The sequence below is a fragment of the Ostrea edulis genome, chromosome 1, assembly GCF_947568905.1.
Source record: "Ostrea edulis chromosome 1, xbOstEdul1.1, whole genome shotgun sequence".
Classification (NCBI taxonomy): Eukaryota; Metazoa; Mollusca; class Bivalvia; order Ostreida; family Ostreidae; genus Ostrea; species Ostrea edulis.
Window position 1 is genome coordinate 72630435 of NC_079164.1, and position 19714 is coordinate 72650148.

Consider the following 19714-nt stretch of genomic DNA (forward strand, 5'->3'; position numbering starts at 1 on the left):
TCATGTTCCGATATTTATTCATTCTAATTACTTACAATGCTTCAAAGCAATACAACCAATACAATGTATGGCAAGAGAGAAGGAAGTATATGCATAAGTATTTTTTGGAGCACATGAGAGACCCATTGTAATAGGATGTAGAACAGGCTAACCGGTACATCCATGTTGAATATAGGTAAAAAGCATCAAATGAATACAATGAAACAGTTTTGAGTGTAAGTGCACTTGTTTTACCTGTAGCTTCCGTTCATAAGAGTGGAAGAGAGAAACGGTCTGACGAAGGTTAGTATATTCCAATCCAAACTTTATATCATGAAAACATTAAATCAGAGCATGCAAGACTTGTGTCACAAAGGAGAAAAACCCAAGGCGTAGTGGATACCTGACAACATCAAAATATGCTATCTATATGTATATCGTATGACATTTCCTCATCAATTCTCTGCAAGTGGAAATAATGCATATCAATCTTGACAGATATAATGCTTGTTTTATGTCCCACCAAGAATGTTTCACTCATATAAGACATCAGCAGCTGTAGGTGAAGTACCACAAAATTAGATATATGCTCAGCGTTCAGGGCCGAAGCATTGAGGGTTCTTTCACGTGCCAACGCCTGCTGGGATACGGGACCGACGTTTTTAAGGTCATAGCGAAAAGACCGTGATTTTCACATCTACATGTAGATGGTAAATATAGTACGTATATTTATCAGCTAGAAATGGCGATAAATGTTTATACTGCCGTTTTGAAATGGCCAGGAGAAATTATAATGACCTAGTTGCAAATACAACCTGCCTTGGATTCAAATGCTGTCTAACATGTTTCATACCAGTTGATAGGCCGTTCTTCACTCTCTGATTCTGACTCGGATTACTCTGTATCCAGGATCAAGATATAGGGCTCACGGCGGGTATGAACGGTCGACAGAGGATGTTTACTCCTCCTAAGGCTCCTGATCCCCAATTTGATATATCCAGAAGTCCGTGTTTCCTCAATTCTTTATTTTGCATTTCCTTATTGGAGCAATGAGAATAATTGCTGCTCGTTATCATAACTTTTTCATATATTCGAAATATGGATCTATACAACAATCCCACCTCCTTTGAAAGAAATATTAGACATGATTATAAAAACACAAAATCATAATATTATGAGGAGTTCTATTTTTGGGAAAGTTTGATAAAATCAAAACTGAAAATTTCCGTTCACCAAATTAACGATTGGAAGGTTTAAGCCTGCTGATATTGAACCAAAACACTGTCATTCTACATTGTATGTTGTAATTAGGCTATCTCAAAAATATTTCCTTCTCACTTCAAGGACGTCTAAAAAATTATTGTTTTCCCACATCACTTGTCCAGCACCTTCCTTCATGGCCAAAACTTGCATTGATAGTAAATCAAAATAGTACTCATGTATTCGTATTGAACATTTAACGCCGGATCCGGTTTTCTTTTCCGTGTGTGTATTTTGTAAATCTTTCCTAACAGACTATTTGGGAGTGTTCAAACGACAAAGCATGTACTTTGTTATATGTTCACTGTTGTTTGTTTTATTCCAAGGTAAGATTCCTTTTTATCCAATCATACCAAGGTTACTAAAGATGACTAATATGTTGTGAAATAGGAAAGTAAAATTCAGTAATGTTGGTATTGAAGTTTACGGATGGGCGGAGAGACAGCTGGTGATGCAGTACATCTCAGAGAACACAGGGAGATTCACATCCCCAGGTTATCCTGAACCCTATCCCAACAACGTCAATTACACCTGGATTCTCACAACGGGAGATCCGACAGCAAATGTCACTTTTACATTTGACAAGTTTGACATTGATAAATATCAGTATGGACCATGTACAGATTTCTTGGAGGTGATATACGTGCATTTGAATTGATTTCTTATTTGTCGCTAACTTCTAACTTTACTGGTCTTCGTCATAAAACCATTTTCTTCATCAGCAGGGTATACAGTCAAACCTGTATTGAGAGACCGTCGAACGGAGAATGGAAAAGAAGGTCACATGTTGAAGTGGAAGTCAATGCACAATATCTAAAATATAATAATTGCCTTCAAAATACACTTTTTCCATTGAGATAAGAAACATGGTGTGGTATTGCAATATTAGTTTGATTTAAGTTTAAAGTCAATATACCAAATCGTTTTCAAATTACAACGAGTCTAACCCCATATTAGTATCCTCAACTATAGAACATAACATAATATTCTAAACACAAACCGTGAAAATTCACAGTAAAATCACATCAATATAATGTGAAGCTTACTAGAATTGTCAGGACAACGCTTTTGACCGTCCAAAGATTTTCATTTCAATGCCTTTTGACTATAACTGTCGATCTCAATATAAATGATCTGATATTGGATCATGACATTCAATTTGTTTAGGTTCATCTATTTTATGGACTCTTTCCTTAAAATATCTTATACGAATAGAAATCACACAGGGAAATGAATATTACATCATATAATGATCCCGAGAATATTTCATTCCTCTACAGATTGCCGGCTACTTGAGTATACAATCTTTGCGTTTGCAAAAAGGAACAGAAATATAACTACTTTAATAACACGGATGAAAGTGAATTTCGTGTTGATTTGAAGTCTTAGGAAAATGTGAAACGTAACATTTTCCAATTAGATACTGCTATTACACTTTCTAGATCTTCAACAATAACAGCGATTTGATCATGCTGTTGGTGGGTACCGGTAAAATATGGAACGAAATCCAACGAAGCAAAACCAAATGGAAACAAAACAAAGGGAGACATATTGTATAACGGAACTCTTTTAGTTTAAACACTAAAAACGGTATCATTGGCCCCTGTGATGTAAATGAAATTCACTTCCCCTTTAATGTAGACCAAACGTTTTAAAAGTGGTTTACAAGAAACTTGTAATTTTAGCATTGATATAGCGTAGGTGTTAGCGAGCAGAGGATAGAGAATGGGGAAAAAATCGTTTAAATTCCCCTTCTCGTGGCAAAACGTTTTCAACGCACATGTATTTACACATAATGCAGTACATACTTACACTACTCACGGAATTTATTATATAGAAAAATATTTAGCATTCAATAATACGATCATACATGGAGTGTTGTATATATAAAACAATTATAATTCGTGATCTTATTAAGGCAAGAAATTAAATACCTTGTATTTGATTTATCATCTTTTAACTAACAAGAGACTGGATGACTGCAGCACTCTAATTGTAAATAGCCAAGAACTTCAAACAGTTGATTTCTAATCTTACTATTGGTATTTTATTACTTAGATTAATATTGAGATGACTTTTTTTAATTAATCTCAAAATCAATTATCTGTAAGCCTTTTAGTTTTTCATATCTTACTAGGGCAATCAACTTCATCTTAGTATACATTGAGTCTGTTTCAATCTTTCTTTTTCGCTGTATCTTTTCGGGCTCAACACATGTCAACAGGATGCCGGTACATGTGTGAACTTGCATTTTTCATACCTCGATCCCAAGAGAGGCAAACGTTTCATACACGTGATTCGTTTGCTTTGGAATCTAAGTCATTCTTTAGCAAAAAAAACATCTTATCAAATAAAAGTTATCATAAAACGTCATAATGAATACAACTAGACGTCATTATTGCATACTTGTACAAAAAAAAAGGTCACGGTTACCAATCTGCTGTTGGTTGTCATTTTTGATTGACTGTAATATTTTTACGACATTCAATATTGCTGTAATATTTTGAGGGATTGTCCTCTATGAAAGGTTAAGATAACAAACACTGATCAATCTAATATCTCCTATAAACGATACAAAATAGAGAGTCCGGCAAACACGGACCCCAAAATATACCACAGGTGGGATCAGGTGCCTAGGAGGAGTAAGCTTTTCCTGTCGACCAGTCACAGTAGCCGTGAGCCCTTATCTCTTGACCAGGTAAACTGAGTAATCCGTAGTTAAAATCAATCTGACAAGAATGGTCTAACAATCGCTATGAAACACTTCAGACAACATTTCACCCAATGATAGGTTGTTTTGGCAAACTAGATCGCTATAATCATGCACTATCATAACCATTGATTATAAATCGTCTGTTTAAACTTTACTTTTTCATTAACGAACGGATTATCATTAATGGTAGGGCCTCCTTGGCCGAGGGGTTAGAGTATCGCGCTCAAAATCACACGGCCTCTCACCACTGTCGGCGCGGGTTCGAATCTCGCTCGCGCCGGTAAGTGAGAAAGTTTCCCAGTTTACTTTCGGAAGGTTAGTGGTCTCGTCCCAGGTACATTGTATCTGGGTTCTCTCTTCCACCAATAAAAACTGGGCGCCACCAGATAACTGAACAAGTGTTGAGTGTGGCAGAAAACATCAATTAATCAATCATTAATGGTTATCATGGTGCATCATCAAATCTGTATTATTTTTCATTAGAAAACACAAATGTATTCATTAATGCAACATACATCATTAGTGGTTTTCATATCATTAGTGTTGCCTCAAGGCTATGTTTGTTGAAAAGTGTTGAGAAAATTATTTTAGTTTTCAATGTTGTTTTCGGGAGGGGTGGATGGTGAACGCCTCTCTTTCATTGGCTATGTTCATTAAATCATTTGTGATGGTGACAGCCAGTTGAAATGTTAGCTTATACTTCAAGTCTAATTCAGTACATTTGTGGTTTTTACAACATACTAGCACAATCGATGGGTGAAGCGTAAGGGGGGTCAGAAAATGACAAAGCCAGGGTAAGAGGGTAACATCCACAGGCGTTTGATTGATATCTTTCATTATGAATTTTGATGATTTTAAGATATTTGTATGAAGTATATGAAACGGTGGATTCTAAGTATGACTTCCTGTTCTCGCAGTAACTTCTTCCCTTGTACATAAACCTTTTGATTTTACAAAATGCTGATATCCTTCTAATATCATCACATAAAATACTGCATATCAATAATTATGTGTAATAATATATATCTTATCGAATTGTTGTCCTGAAAGACGAAGACACTGAACAGTGATCAATCTCATAATCCTGGAAGCAATACAAAATACAGGGTTGGGCAAACACGGACCCCTGAATATACCAGAGGTGGGTTCAGGTGCCTTGGAGGAGTAAGCATCTTCTACCGACCGGTCACACTTGCCATGAACTATCTAACATGGTTACATTAAGAAACGAAATCCTTTGAAGCTGTAAGCTTTCGGTTGTATGGGGCTTTAATAAATATACTACATACCCAGGTGATAATGGAGTATTGCTACATAAATGTGGAATGTGAACGAAGATGAAGTTATCCCGTTTGTCACTAGTTGAATTGTTAGTTTCCCGTTAATATATATGTTCATTAACACATGTAAGGATGAAGCGGGTGTGGATTTTTGTGATTTTTCTATCTTTATGTGGTATTGATATTTGAAGCTGTAAGTTTCAAAAATCACTTCCTATACACTACATTGTATGGATTACAAACAGTACAAAAAATCCAAATAAAATTGTCCAAAACAACGCATAATATTGTTTTCTTTATGAAGGTAAACATTTGTAAGTATATTATTGGGAATATTCTATTAACACCATCGTTCGTAACAGATTACAGAACAAGAACCATGTTGTTTTGTTGCCCTGAAGAGGTGTGGTGACTTTGATCAATTTAAGCAGGTGGTGAGGGGTAACGTGATAAGATTAACCTTCGTGTCTAACGAACGCCACTCAGCAAAGGGATTCTCACTCCGATGGAAAGGTAAATAATGCATTTTCACTAGACTAGATCGGATATTCTCACTCTAAGGTAATAGAGGAAACACAAGCAGATGGATTTTTGCTTAATGAAGTATAATTCATCATTTGTAGTCGCTCTACCGAAATCGAAAAGTACGACTGAAACAACTACAAAAACAACTTTAGTACGAAGAACAACAATTATAACATTAGGAACAAAAAAAAGAACAACACCAGTGACAACAACAACACCAGTAACAACAACAACACCAGTAACAACAACAACACCAGTTACAACAACAACACCAGTTACAACAACAACACCAGTATCAACAACAACAACAATACGAGTAAAGACAACAACAGGAGTAACAACAACATCACCTACAACTACGAGAACTACAAACACAACCCCCTATTTCACGATGGGTAATAATATCAATACGTAATTTAGAAATATATGATTAATTTTTCGAAAATTTAGAAATTGGGAGATATCAGTACAGTGACTCATTCTGAAATCATATGAGATCAGATATGTTCGAGCGGTAGATCATTATTCAGAGTATAATTTGATTTTGAAATTGAAACATTTAATTCCTGTGCCATCTTTCTGTTCATTACTTTTTAGCTCACCTGATCTGAAAACTCAAAGAGCTTTTCTGATCGCTTTTTATCCATAGTTTGTATGCCCGTTTCTTTGTCTGTCTGTCCGTCTCTAAACTTTTAACATTATCAACTTCTTCTCCAAAATCACTAGGTCAATTTCAACCAAACTTGGAAAAACGCATCCATGGTTAAAGGGCTTTCAGGTTTGTTCAATGAAGGGCCATGTCACCTCAAAGGAGAGATAATCACAAAAAGAAGAGGTGGGGTAATTCTAAAATCTTCATCTAAAGAACTACTTAGCCAGAAGAACTTAAATTTACATGAAAGCTTCCTGACATAGTGTAGTAGCTTCCTGAAATCATGACCCCCGATGGTAGGACATGGCCACAATAGGGGACCAAAGTTTTATATACAAATATATAATGAAAAGCTTTTTTAAAATTCTTCTTCGAACGAACCACTGTGTTAGGAAAGTACAAATTTACATGAAATGGTTCTGACATAGTACAGATTCAAGTTTTTTAAAGTCCTGAACTCCTGGAGTAGGATGGGACCACAATAGGGGATCAAAGTTTTATATACGAATATATAGGTAAAATGAAAGGTAAAGATAACGAACAGTGACCAATCTCACAACTGCTGTGAGCAACACAAAATACAGAGTTGGGCAAACATGCAGCCTTGGATATGCCAGAGGTGGGATCAGGTTCCTAGGAGAAGTAAGCAGAAGTAAAAACTTTGAAAATCTTTTCAAGAACCACTGGGCCAGGAAAGTAGAAATTTACAAGAAAATTTCCTAACATGGAACAAATTCCAATTTGTTGAAATCATGACCCCGGGAGTAACATGGGACCACAATAGGAGATCAAAGTTTCACATACAAATATATAGAGAAAATCTTTAAAAATCTTACCAAAAAAAACACTGAGCTAAGAAACTACAAATTTACATGAAAACTTTCTAACAAAATCCAAATTCAAGTTTGTTAAAATCATGGCCCCCAGCCCCGGGGGTACGATTGGGCCACAATAGGGGATCACGCCTCGCTTCGATGTCCCGACATAAACTTGGATACCGACATCAATCACCTTATGGCTGTTGTGGCACGGAGGCAGTGGGGGTGTACATTTAGGTCTTAATGCACTTTGACAACTTATCGGCCATACATCCTGTGAATGACCTTTTTCCTAAAGCCTAATGTCCAATTCCGCATCACCGATGACCAGGGTGAAGTTGTAGCAGACGAAATTTTAGACATACATAAGTAACTAAAGACATTGTTTATAGAAATGCTTTTATCAAATATTTTGATGAAAATTCACTGCTTGGAATACAAATAAAACCATAAATACATTTTGTGATGTTCATTTCATCTATTGATAGACTTCTGTAATAAGTGAGAGCGATTGCTAGATGCGTATTGCCTTAGTAAAAGTAGTACCTATTACCTACTTTAAACAAATCTTCATACGCACAGCCGTGACCTCTGTTGACCCCGTAGTGGATTTATGCAGTGATAAATACGTATTGCTCGTAATAGTGTTATGTAGGAGAATACAGTTGAATATATATATAAATATATATATATATATATATATATATATATATATATATATAATAATAATAATAATAATAATAAAAAGATACACGAAGACGTTTAGTAAAGCTTTAGCACTTTCATTTCAAATCTTCAGTAGCTTTACATTTAGTAACACGTTACTAAATGTAAAGCTTCTGAAGATTTGAAATGAAAGCTCCAAAGCTTTACTAAACGTCTTCGTGTATCCTTTTTATTTTTTACCTATACTTTTACCGATCATTGCGAAAAGTATTTGTTATCTATCGATCTATCTCTATGAGTGTGTGACTGTGCGTGCGTGCGTGTGTTTAAGTAATACAAAATAGATAGGTGGGCAAACACAGACCCCTGGACACACCAGAGGTGGGATTGTGCCCAAGAGGAGTAAGTATCCCTTGTCGACCAGTCACACTCGCCGTGAGCCCTAGATATCCTGATCAGGTAAAAGGAGTTATCCGTAGTCAAAATCAGTCTGCCAAGAACGGCCTAACAATCGGTATGAAAAACGTCAGACAGCATTTGACCCAATGATAGGTTGTATTTCCGACCTAGATCATAGACGCTTGGGTCAAGGATATTGCACTATAACCTCCATGTTTATGTAAACAATGGAGGAAATTCGAACTATTTCTCTCCGATCTATGGTGTCTCTTTACACATTTTTGTCATGTTTCAGGAAGCTTAAATACACGTGTCATTATCACAGAACACTAATTTATTCACGTTTTAAAAAATGTCCTATCCAACTGATTCATAATATATAACACTCAATCTACCCCTTTCCGTACTCCATGAGAGATATTTGTCGATTAAAAGTTATTTACACTGCTTACCAGCTAGTTTCAGAGCCCCATTCACTCCCGGTAATTCTTCTTTAATGATTAAAATCCTCTGATAACGGCTGTCTATCCGTTGTATATTCTTAATAATTTATTTCTGTCCAGAATCATCTCATTCAAATCTCTAATCACGGAAGTGCGTAAACAGTACAAAACTCAAACAGAATAATGGCTATCCGAATTAATCTCGAGTTCTGAAAGATGCGATGGCTATGTATACCCCAAAGGATATCGACAGTATTGGCGCTGTTTGTTATTTAGTAATGCAAATCACATTGGGTGAGTCCCCCCCCCCCCCCCTGATTTTCAACAGTAGTAGTGAAAGAGAAGAATGTAAGCTTTAATGTCCTGAAATAGTAAAATATCCACACACGGATTACGAACATGAAGACTAAAGAACTTCTTTTATATTTGAGACAATATAGCCCCCCCCCCCTCCCCCACTTACGAATCAGGAATTTTGTTGCTGCTATTTGTTTATCAAGAAGGGGGGGGCAACTTTCCCACTTTTCCTCCAACTACCACCTCACCTTTAACAATTGTAGTATGTCCCAGACAAACTACAGCTGGCGACGTCTCTATCTCAATGAATTATTCTCGAGTGAGGCGTAAAACAATATATAGAAAAATATATAAATACACTTTTCAACAATCAAGACCATATACACCTTACGCATGTACTTATACGTTTGGTGATCAAGCCCCACTTTTACTGTGTATGCTAATCATAAACATTCCATGTAAATGCACATCTTCAATTCTTAAAACCATTTTCCACTTTTGATAAACTAGATACTAACACAAAAGTACTTAACCATATTTAGAATTGTATATTGAATCCATTGACACCTGTGCAACTTGTATTTATCGTCACTAAAGCAAATAAAACAACTCTAGCCAACACAGGAGATTTCACATCAACAATTCACACGAGCACAACGCCAACAACGTTCATTAGGTCGTCCTCGGAAATCCAGACCAGTGTCTCTACCAACGAGAAAGAAAAGGAAGACCCTACTACGTCACCAGTGGTTTTTACGGGGACTCCAAGCAATGAAAGAAGTACAACTCCTGAAGACACAGGTACATGTATATGAAATAATGTACAATTTACTTCAGAATGTCGATTATATTATGAAAGGGACAAACTGTCATTGGAGATAAGTATAGTATGATAAGGAGAGGATTATAATACAATAAAATACGATACAAAGATTTAGATTATTGGCCGAGTTGCATAACGTATAAGCGGCTTATAGAATGGTGAATGGCGGGCGGGCATCCTTGTAATAGGGTACCTGCTTTATGTAATTTACTCCTCTCACACCTCTAACTTGACGTTCCTCAAACTGTGTACATCGAAGATCTGCATATGCCATTTACACATTGATAAGACATCTTTCGAAATATTTACGTGTAGTTGAACTTTTGAGCATGTCTTGAATAGACGGTACCTATTTTTGTAATCACCTCTTACAGCATTTATTTGACATCCTTCAGACCTTGTACAGCTCTTATAGAAGCATTGAAGATCTGCATGTGTCATTTTGGGTGATCGGACATTCTTTGAAAAATTTAGTTTCACATCATGTAGTTGAACTTTGTAATTTTTAAGCAAGGTACCTACTTTAAGTAGCCATCTCCTCACAGGTTGTACTTAACATTTTTCAGACCTTGTACATTATATATGTTATAAAAACATTTAAGACATACATGTGGCATTTTAAAAGTGCTTCCATGTTTTGGATAAAATTCAACATTTGATATATCTTTTTCCCAGTATGTTTTGTACTGCTGTCTCTATGATGCATAATATATTTTAAAACAACCCGGCGATTTCTGTTTTTAAATCGATTTTTTATATTACACAGATAATTTGGCAAATGGTTATAAAAGGGATCAAAATGTTTAGAAGGACTAACTGGGGCAATTTAAACAGAAATACGAATTTTTAAAAAAAGATCGTCAGATACATTCACAACTTAGTGACCACCGACCTTCCGAAAGTAAACTAGGAAACTTTCTCACTTATCGGCGCGAGCGGGACGCGGGTTCGAATCCCGCTCGCGCCGATAAGTGAGAAAGTTTCCCAGTTTACTTTCGGAAGGTCGGTGGTCTCTTCCCAGGTACATTGTATCTGGGTTCTCTCTTCCACCAATAAAAACTGGGTGTCACCAGATAACTGAAAAATTGCTGAGTGTGGCGGAAAACATAAAAAACAACTGTTAAGAATGTTTGATTTGCTAATATGTATTGGAGCACAGGAGCCGCCTTGTCCAAACACCGTTCACCATACCTCTTCGTCCGAGCAACAATATAGACTCTTCTGAAAGAAAGGAACGGTTTGGGACGTAACCCTTGATGAGCTCCGCAATATACATTGGTGCTAGACCATGTGAAGATTTAAAAACATATAGATATAATTCGCATTTACTGATGAATTTCACTTCAAAATTGGTGTATTATGGTCACTTCTCGCTGTCGTTATTATGAGCCGCGTTGAAGTTTTTTTTATGTAAGACTTGTTAACTCTATAAAGAAGGGCTTCATTATAGTCAATGCACGACGTCACTAAAATTTTCCCAAGTATTTTGCAAGCGTCGACAGTAATGAACGGTCTTATATGGCCGATCCGACGAAATCGGTTGTAACATCCTCGAGCAATTGTATTGCATTACTTCCTCATTGTGAGTGTTCTCTCAAAATGTCTCTAATATAAGTGATGTGGGCCAAATTTGGTCTTACAATTACTTACAATTTTTTTGAAATTGGCTATTACTGATAATTTTCTGAAAATTAACTTTGTTGTATTTTGAATAACAGCGTTTTGGATATGAAGTGGTAGTGATAGACTTCTAATTTGATATGACGTCACAGTAATTTATCCAATTGTTGTTCTTTAAATTTTAATGAAAAACTGGCAATTTCAAAAACGTATATTCCTCAAATAGAGCAACTTCATGAAAAAGATTCGTGTTGTTACAAAACATGTCTCTGTCAAACATTCATGTACGTCAGTGATAATAATTTTCTTGTTTACTAAGTTCCGCAGTTTTTAGAATAAAAAGATATTTCGTATGAAAGCAACGTTTTCCGTCCAAAGCTGACATAGGACAATAAAATACTTCATTCCTTGTTTCATATTACAAGAAATGGCGTGAAATTTGTGATAGTATCATATAGTCAGTTTTCTACATGGAAATTCCAGTTCAACTTCACTCTCAAAAATTGCACCTGTAATTTCAGATTTTGAGGGGGCTTAACCATTGTCAACATTACTAATCCACAGATCCCTTTGGTTTTACTGTCAGAATATCAAATAGCCTTTTATATTTTGTAATAGTTTCTATATGTGATATCTATCATATTTTTGATCTTCTGAAACTGCAATCCGTACAATTGAAGTTAAGTATTCTTTTAGTAGCTTTAATCATATCAATTTTTCTTTCATACATTACAATTAGAGACTTTACATTTACAGGAGACACTTCATTGCGTCCAAACCAAATAGGTAACGTACATGCATGGGGACAATGACATTTAATGTGGATAGCATCGTATATTTATGCCTTTGCGTGTGGGTTTTTATACTAAGTATACTTGGGATAAAATATTGAAAAAAATGTATGAACGTTTTCGTTTTGTATGAACTGTTTGTTATATTTTCCTTTTCATGCACCTTTTGAAAATACTTTTTTAGTGTTCCTTGCGGTTGGAATTTGTATTGTGGAAATTACATTGATTGCATTAGGGGTATGTATGGGAATACAACGTAGAAAAAGGTAAAATAATTTAGCCTTGTTTGCAATTTGTTTTTCGAATGGGAGGTGTCTTTTATTATTATCGTCCTGCTACTTTTCTTGGAAACTGTTCTTCTCAACAGAGTTTCTGAAACCTCGACTTTTCGCCGGAACCAAAATGATAACATTAGACCTGTGTCTCGTAAGACGATATTAAGCGTCAACAATGTCTACGAATCCATCCCACTCGAACATTTTTCCGAAGATACCATTCAGGAAGAGGAGGAGGTGAACCCGTATGTGTGTGTTGCTGAAAACGTGTACGACAAAGCTTTTGTGAAAAGACCACATGTAGGCACAAAGAACAACTTATATGAATGAAATTAATTGCCTAAAGATGAAAATGGAGGATAAATGATGTGCCTACAAAATCGGATGTGAATGCCAAAATGTACAAAATGTACTTTTTGCAATCAATCAAATAACACGTGCAATATGATGACTGACCTTACACATGTATTTTTAAACTTGCTATTTCTCCATGGTAATGGAGCAGGTTAGACCCAGGTGAAAAAAACATTTTATTTGGCGGCCGCCAAATGAATTTTAGACGGTCACCAAATACGTTTAAGGCGATCATCACATAACATTACCAGGCGGCCGCCAGATAAGCATTTCTCATGGTGATAATCGAGTTATGAATAATTACCCTGTGGCTGTCTGTATTCACGGCGGGTATGACCGGTCGACAGGGGATGCTTACTCCTTCTAGGCACCCGGTCCCACATATGGTATATCCAGGGGTCCATGTTCGCCCAACTCTCTATTTTGTATTCCTTATAGGAGTTATGAGATTGATCACTATTCGTTATCTTCGCTTTTCACGTTCGTTTTTATGCCAATAGTGATATCAACCAATCATATTACTCTGTTAATTACAATAGCGTTGAGCTCGATGTGATTTTTAAAATACAGTATAGAGCCAAATGTGAGTCAACTCCCATGGTTTACGCTATGGATTTCATTGAAAAATATTTATTGTTTGAACAATCATTCTGAACTCATTTTTGCTTTGATCTTTATGAAATGTAAAATATGTATTACAAAGCATGTGTACATTATTCTTTTCATGATTTTAAAACTTTTACCAAGAATTGTAGACACATGATTTATGAAACTTTAACATTAACTTTCAGCATTCGATTTCTTTTTATATTTCTTTTTAAGAGTGGAACGGAAACGTTAAGTGTGGTGTTCTTACAGTAATATGGTAGGTGTATGAATGCACAGGAAAACTAAGATACTCAGACGAGAAACTGCAAATATTTGGACTGTTAATGGTGCAAATGTTACCGTGAATACGGGACTTTCGAGATACAGATCCACTCTGACTTTTATCGCGCGTTGAATGTAATTGTAGGGCATGTCACTTCCGGATTACAATAACAACTAAATAAACAAACATGGAATATTTCAACTGGTATCAATTTCCTGCATTTAAATGCTATCTTTGAAAGAAAGGAATCACTACAAACATTTTATAGGAAAATACAATTGATTAAATTATGCGAGTCGGCGCGGGAAAGAAATCTAGGGAATATCTTGAAGATATCGGTAAAACTTCACGCCTTGCATCCAATGGTACGCGTTTAAATGCGCCTTTTCCCCTCCATCTAATTTACACCCAGATACTAAGCACCAATAATGACTTGGATCGTCATCGTGGGACTGCGAATAACTTTTTACGGACCGTCTGTTAGCGAAACACCTTATGTATCGATGTCAACTTTGCCCTACAATTGGTTATTATCACTTGACCGTGGTGTATAAACGTCAAATATAATCGGGATATCCCGAAAGTTCCGTATTGAATAAGTTTATGAAAAATTATTTTAAAATAGTTGTTTCAGTGAATTCTACTCTAAGATGAATAGAAGTTGACTTATGTATGGCAGTAAGCTGTATATAATAATACATTGTATAGATTTTGTTTGCACTAAAACATCCACATTTAAGGAAATAATAAACATTTGTCGTGTGTCGATATTTTCATCTCATATCAGATAACTACTTTCCAAAAACCATAAGATCTCAATAAAAAACTAATTATAAATTTTAATCCCCATACTTAGTGTAACGGGGACCTTTACAAATATCACCAGACATACTTCCGTGTCAGGAGGTAAAGTCTAATAGATAACGTAACAATTTCCCGTTTGTATTTATAGACATACTTCACACGAACTCGATGAAAACAATTTTAGATCTGCTTAGATGCTTTTCGAGTAATTCTCAAATGTACACGATATCACTGAATATAACTCTTCCCTATTTCATGTAGTATTGAATTGAACTAAACAAGACAGACTCCTGGTACTTCTAGGATATGTTTGATTAACCTATGCACCTGTTACAAAGTGCATGTAGTTATAATTGCATTTTAGATTATTTAGTCGTTTTGTATCTGACTCTTGTACTGTTTTATAAAGTTTTGTACCATTCATTGTACTTAGCTTACATTAGGTTAAGCTATCACTGCATGCATTGTAACACAATTTATAAAACAGAAAATGTACGAAATGTTAGCCATGAAAGTCATTGTTTCGTTCAATAGTTATTTTGTATATACATGTACATACACGAAAATGACATTGAATATTTTGCATGTACATTTCCTAAATGCTTGACTTGTGAATTGTGAATGACTTGCAATCATTGCTAATTTGAATGCTAGAAATGCTTATAGACACTTTTCTCTCAAAACTTTCTGGTTTCAAACCTGCGTTAATGCTACTAAATCCAACTGAAACCAGCATTAATGCTACTGGAAGTACATGGATAAATACACTGTACCAGCATTGATTTTTAATGATTTTCATTTCAAAGGTATACTTTAGAAAAAAATTGCCTTTCATATACCACCTTTTACTTTTTTTTGATGAATATTGTCGGTATGCTTGTTAATGTGGATTTATTTGAATGAAAGAAACGTTTGTGAATGACAGTGACGCCGATTAAGCTCATGCTGCATGTACATGCATTGTATATGATTTTACACATTCATTTACTGTTTTGTTTTAAATCATTGTGCAGAAAAATGACGTACATTTGGGATATCCATGTTCAGTTACATTTGGAATACCCATGGTCAGTTAGGTTTAGAATACCCATGGTCAGTTAGGTTTAGAATACCCATGGTCAGTTAGGTTTGGGATACCTATGGTCAGTTAGGTTTAGAATACCCATGGTCAGTTAGGTTTGGGATACCCATGGTCAGTTAGGTTTAGAATACCCATGATCAGTTAGATTTGGGGTACATTTACTGTGCTCTCCATTCTGTGGGAAGATACTAAGAGGTTGTGTTTTATTTTTGTTCATGCAGTATATTTGTAATACTCTTTATTGTCCCATGTCTTAACCCAATATTTGTGTACGATGAGATTAACATTAGTTAATAAATGACATTTAGTGTACATGTATGTGTTAAGTATTATAATATTGCGACAAGAAATCGGGCCGGGTTCCTTGAATGTGATGCTAACAAAATTTCGGTTATTTGATTAATTGTCAATAATTTCATGCACTCTGGACAAATTCTCTAAAACGACGTTTTAAGTCTATGTGGACCTTTACGAAATATATGCTCTTCAACACACAGTTATGACATAACGGACACTAAATAATTCGTATGATATAGGAAACACATAATTCCCCTTGATTGTACGATCAGCTTTTTAAAATTTCAATATAGACGGTCTCAATGACGCCAATGTGGTTTCTTTTGTTGAGTTAAGTTGAGGTTTAATTACCACAATATGTTACATATATGTATCAAGCTTTAATTCGTGTTTAAATTGGGGAAACTGCCGACATGCAAAATAGAATGGATTTTGTACCAGATGGAAATAAAATGAAACAAGTCCAATACATTGGTATTTGAAGTCACTAAAGTAAAATGAGAAAGGAATGATTAAGCGACGCGCGCTATCATGATTTCTGGTCTAGGTATCCGAGGTATACATGATAAAATGGCATTACAGCGGAAGCTAAATGACAGCTTTTCCATTTCCCACTCATTTTTTTATTGTCCACCACTACCTGAACAAGTCCCATGTTAGAATCCGGTATCTGATAAAACAATAGGGGATTTTCGAGTTCTTCCGTTCCGTGCGTATTTTGTGTTTTAGAATCTACCTAAGTCACGTGATTTGGCGATTTTTTAGGCATGCTTTCTTCCGGTTTAGCTAACAATCAGACGATTTCGTTCATTTATTTTACTTACTGGTTTTGATACCGAATTTAAGTACCAGTGCCATTGGTGTGTGGCAGAGGGATGTAATACGGATTTACGTAAGAGAGGAAAGCAGGCACGTGACGTAGCATCGTTTTTCAGGGAAGGGGGTGGATAGTCAGAGAAGATGCCTTCACAAGACTTTGTCTAAAATTCTTGACAAGAATAAATAGATATATCAAAACAAACAAATCCTAACATGTTCATTTGACTAATATTCAAAATCTTTCAAATTTAAAATGCATGGATGAAGGTTAAGTAGTGGCATACGACTTATTATACCTCAATATATAGTTTTTCACACCTTTTAAAATTCAGGAGGGGGAAGGGTTAATGATTGATTGTTTTTATGACTGGTTGAGGAGTTTTCACTCATTTCTTATTTTAAGACACCAACAGCTTTAGGTTAAGTACCGCAAATTTAGACCTACATGTATGCTTAGCGCTCAGGGCCGTAGCAGTGAGGTTTTTTTTTTATCGTACCAACGCCCGCCGGGGGGGGGGGGGGGGGGGGGGGTAGTAGCGTATCATATATATTGCCTAAGATTTTTTCCCCAAATTCTGATTACTTGAATCGTAGGGAGAACATATTATGGATTCACGGCATAAACTGCATTCGTACCATTCACTTCTGCCGCTATAAAAATTCGGAAGGGGGGGGGGGGGGGCTGGGTGGTTGCGTCACGAAATATATCTTTATATATATATATATATATATATATATATATATATATATATATATATATAATAGAAAGTTATGGTTGTTAAAATGGGAACCATCCCCCCTCCCTCATTCTACGTGAATGCCTCAGAAGTACCTATATATCCATTATCGGATTTGCAATGCCGAAGTCGCCGTTCATTCCAATGATGCCCAATATTTGTAAAGATAAATCATGGCATAATAACTTTCAATAGCTGGTATATGTCTTCATTCAATCCCCCCCCCCCCCCAATTTTTACGGATCGGCGATTGATTTTCAAGAGCTTGAGATAAATTTTTTTCTGTATCTACATCAACATTTGTGGAAAGGATTTCCAAATTTATACCAATCGCAAACTTACATTGCCTTTGTGGGTTACTTTTACGGTAAAAGGAACAAGAAACACTTATCTGTAACAAAAAATTTCTTTAGTTCGATTATACTTGCATAGAATCAACGTCCATTTCAATAGGTTGTGTATACACTTACACATGACTTAGTGTATTTACGTAACTACGATAAACCGGATATGACCATGCCTAAAAAAGTATGACGTAATAGTGACTAAATGCAGAATAAAGACGGATATGGATGAACTTGAAAATCCCCTATTGCCATATAGAACTTCGATGCAGATTGTATGTTTGTATCATGGATATTCAGTATAAAACTTTTGATGGTTGGGACACGTCTGTGACTTGGAAGATAACGATGAGATTTTATATCGAGTCTCGGTACTTTGGTTTATATTTGTGCATTTTTTCTAAAATTTTCTACACATCTACAGTATTCTAGTAATCAGAGTTTAATTACATCGCTGATATATGTTACACCTGTTGTTTTAATATCACGGTGCTTGTCCACGATAAAACTTTGTCCTTTGATTAAACTTGTAAATATGTAAAATACATTTTATATAACATGTACATCTTTATACATTACACCGGTACATTCCCTCGGGTATACATCTGCTTATTGTAACGGTCAGTATTTAGGGAACTTGTAATGCCTTGCCAGCGAGTTAGCTTTTCTAGAGATGTACATATGTAGTAGAGTCTCTCTCTTGATCACGCTTAATGAAGTTAAGCATAGGCGAGAGTGATCAGCCCTTTGATGGGTGACCGCTACGCGTTACAAAATGGTGACAGTGTAGTGTGGATGCCGCCGCTGAGTCAGAGAATACTCACGCTAAGCTGGGGGGCGAAGTAGTGGGAAGTTTAGCGTACAGCATAAGAGGGAACTTATACTGCCTCGCCAGTGAGTTTCTCTCTCCTGACCACGCAAGTTAAGTAATGGTGAGCTTGATCAATCCTTGAATGGTTGACCGCTACACGACACATATATTTCAAATACGAGTTTATTTCAATCACGTTGTAGAATTGATATCGGTTACTTAATAATAAGAAAGCCAGTATGGTATGCATACATCTAAATTTATTTCAAGTATTTGAAGAACATTTTAGAAGAGAGGACAACGGAACATTCATGCATCTCTACATGGATGTGGCATATACTATGTCCATAACTTTTGACAAGGAAACCTGTTCCAGTAGCTGTGAAATGTATTGAGTGTTCCATGGAAGGTAAACGTTTTTGAAGGCCATAGAAGTAATTTTGCTCTGGTGAAATCAACAAGAGGCCCATGGGCCACATCGCTCACCTGAGTCACCTTGGTCCATATTTAGAGATTTTCCCTATCGTATTTGCATGTAAAACTTTGATCCCTATTGGGGTCTCAACCTACCGCAAGGGCCATGATTTTTACAAATTTGAATCTGCAGTCAGGAATCAGGAAGCTTTCATGTAAATATAAACTTCTTTGGTCCAATGGTTCTTGAGAAGATGATTTTTAAAATCAAAATCTCTATATATTTGTATGTAAAACTGATCCCCTATTGTGGGCCCCATCCTACCCGCCTCCCGGGGGTGGGGGCATGATTTTAACAAAAATCTGCACTATGTCAGGAAGCTTTCATGTAAATGTAAACTTTTCTGGCCCAGTGGTTCTTGAGAAGACTTTTAAAGATTTTCTCTATATATTTGTATGTAAAACATTGATCCCCTATTGCGGCCCCATCCTACACCCGGGGGTCATGCTTTTAACAAACTTGAGTCTACACGATGTCAGGAAGCTTTCAAGTAAATTTGTATTTTCCTAGCCCAGTGGTTCTTGAGAAGATTATCAAAGATTTTACCTAATAGTATATAAGAGCATGTACAACTTTGATC

At 35.9% G+C, this 19714-nt stretch overlaps 1 protein-coding gene across 2 annotated transcripts; it reads left to right on the forward strand.

Annotated features, from left to right (window-relative positions):
* Window positions 1-1112: 1112 nt before the first annotated feature.
* LOC130046439 (mucin-2-like) lies at window positions 1113-15963 on the forward strand. Of its 2 annotated transcripts, none has more exons than XM_056159563.1 (8): window positions 1113-1565; window positions 1662-1873; window positions 5595-5745; window positions 5856-6152; window positions 9630-9833; window positions 12232-12261; window positions 12451-12532; window positions 12634-15963. In XM_056159563.1, the coding sequence occupies exons 1-8, from the start codon at window positions 1523-1525 to the stop codon at window positions 12869-12871; spliced, it is 1257 nt and encodes a 418-aa protein (XP_056015538.1). In that variant the 5' UTR covers window positions 1113-1522; the 3' UTR covers window positions 12872-15963. The 2 variants fall into 2 exon arrangements, with proteins under 2 accessions (XP_056015538.1, XP_056015540.1); XM_056159565.1 differs by having other exon boundaries at window positions 9648-9833.
* The last annotated feature ends 3751 nt before the right edge of the window (window positions 15964-19714 follow it).

Coding starts and splice junctions, on each gene's coding strand:
- LOC130046439 (XM_056159563.1), top strand. CDS start 1,523: ATGTACTTTGTTATATGTTCACTGTTGTTTGTTTTATTCCAAG. Junction 5,746..5,855: donor ATTCTCACTCCGATGGAAAG/GTAAATAATGCA, acceptor CATCATTTGTAG/TCGCTCTACCGAAATCGAAA. Junction 12,533..12,633: donor GGAATACAACGTAGAAAAAG/GTAAAATAATTT, acceptor TCTTCTCAACAG/AGTTTCTGAAACCTCGACTT.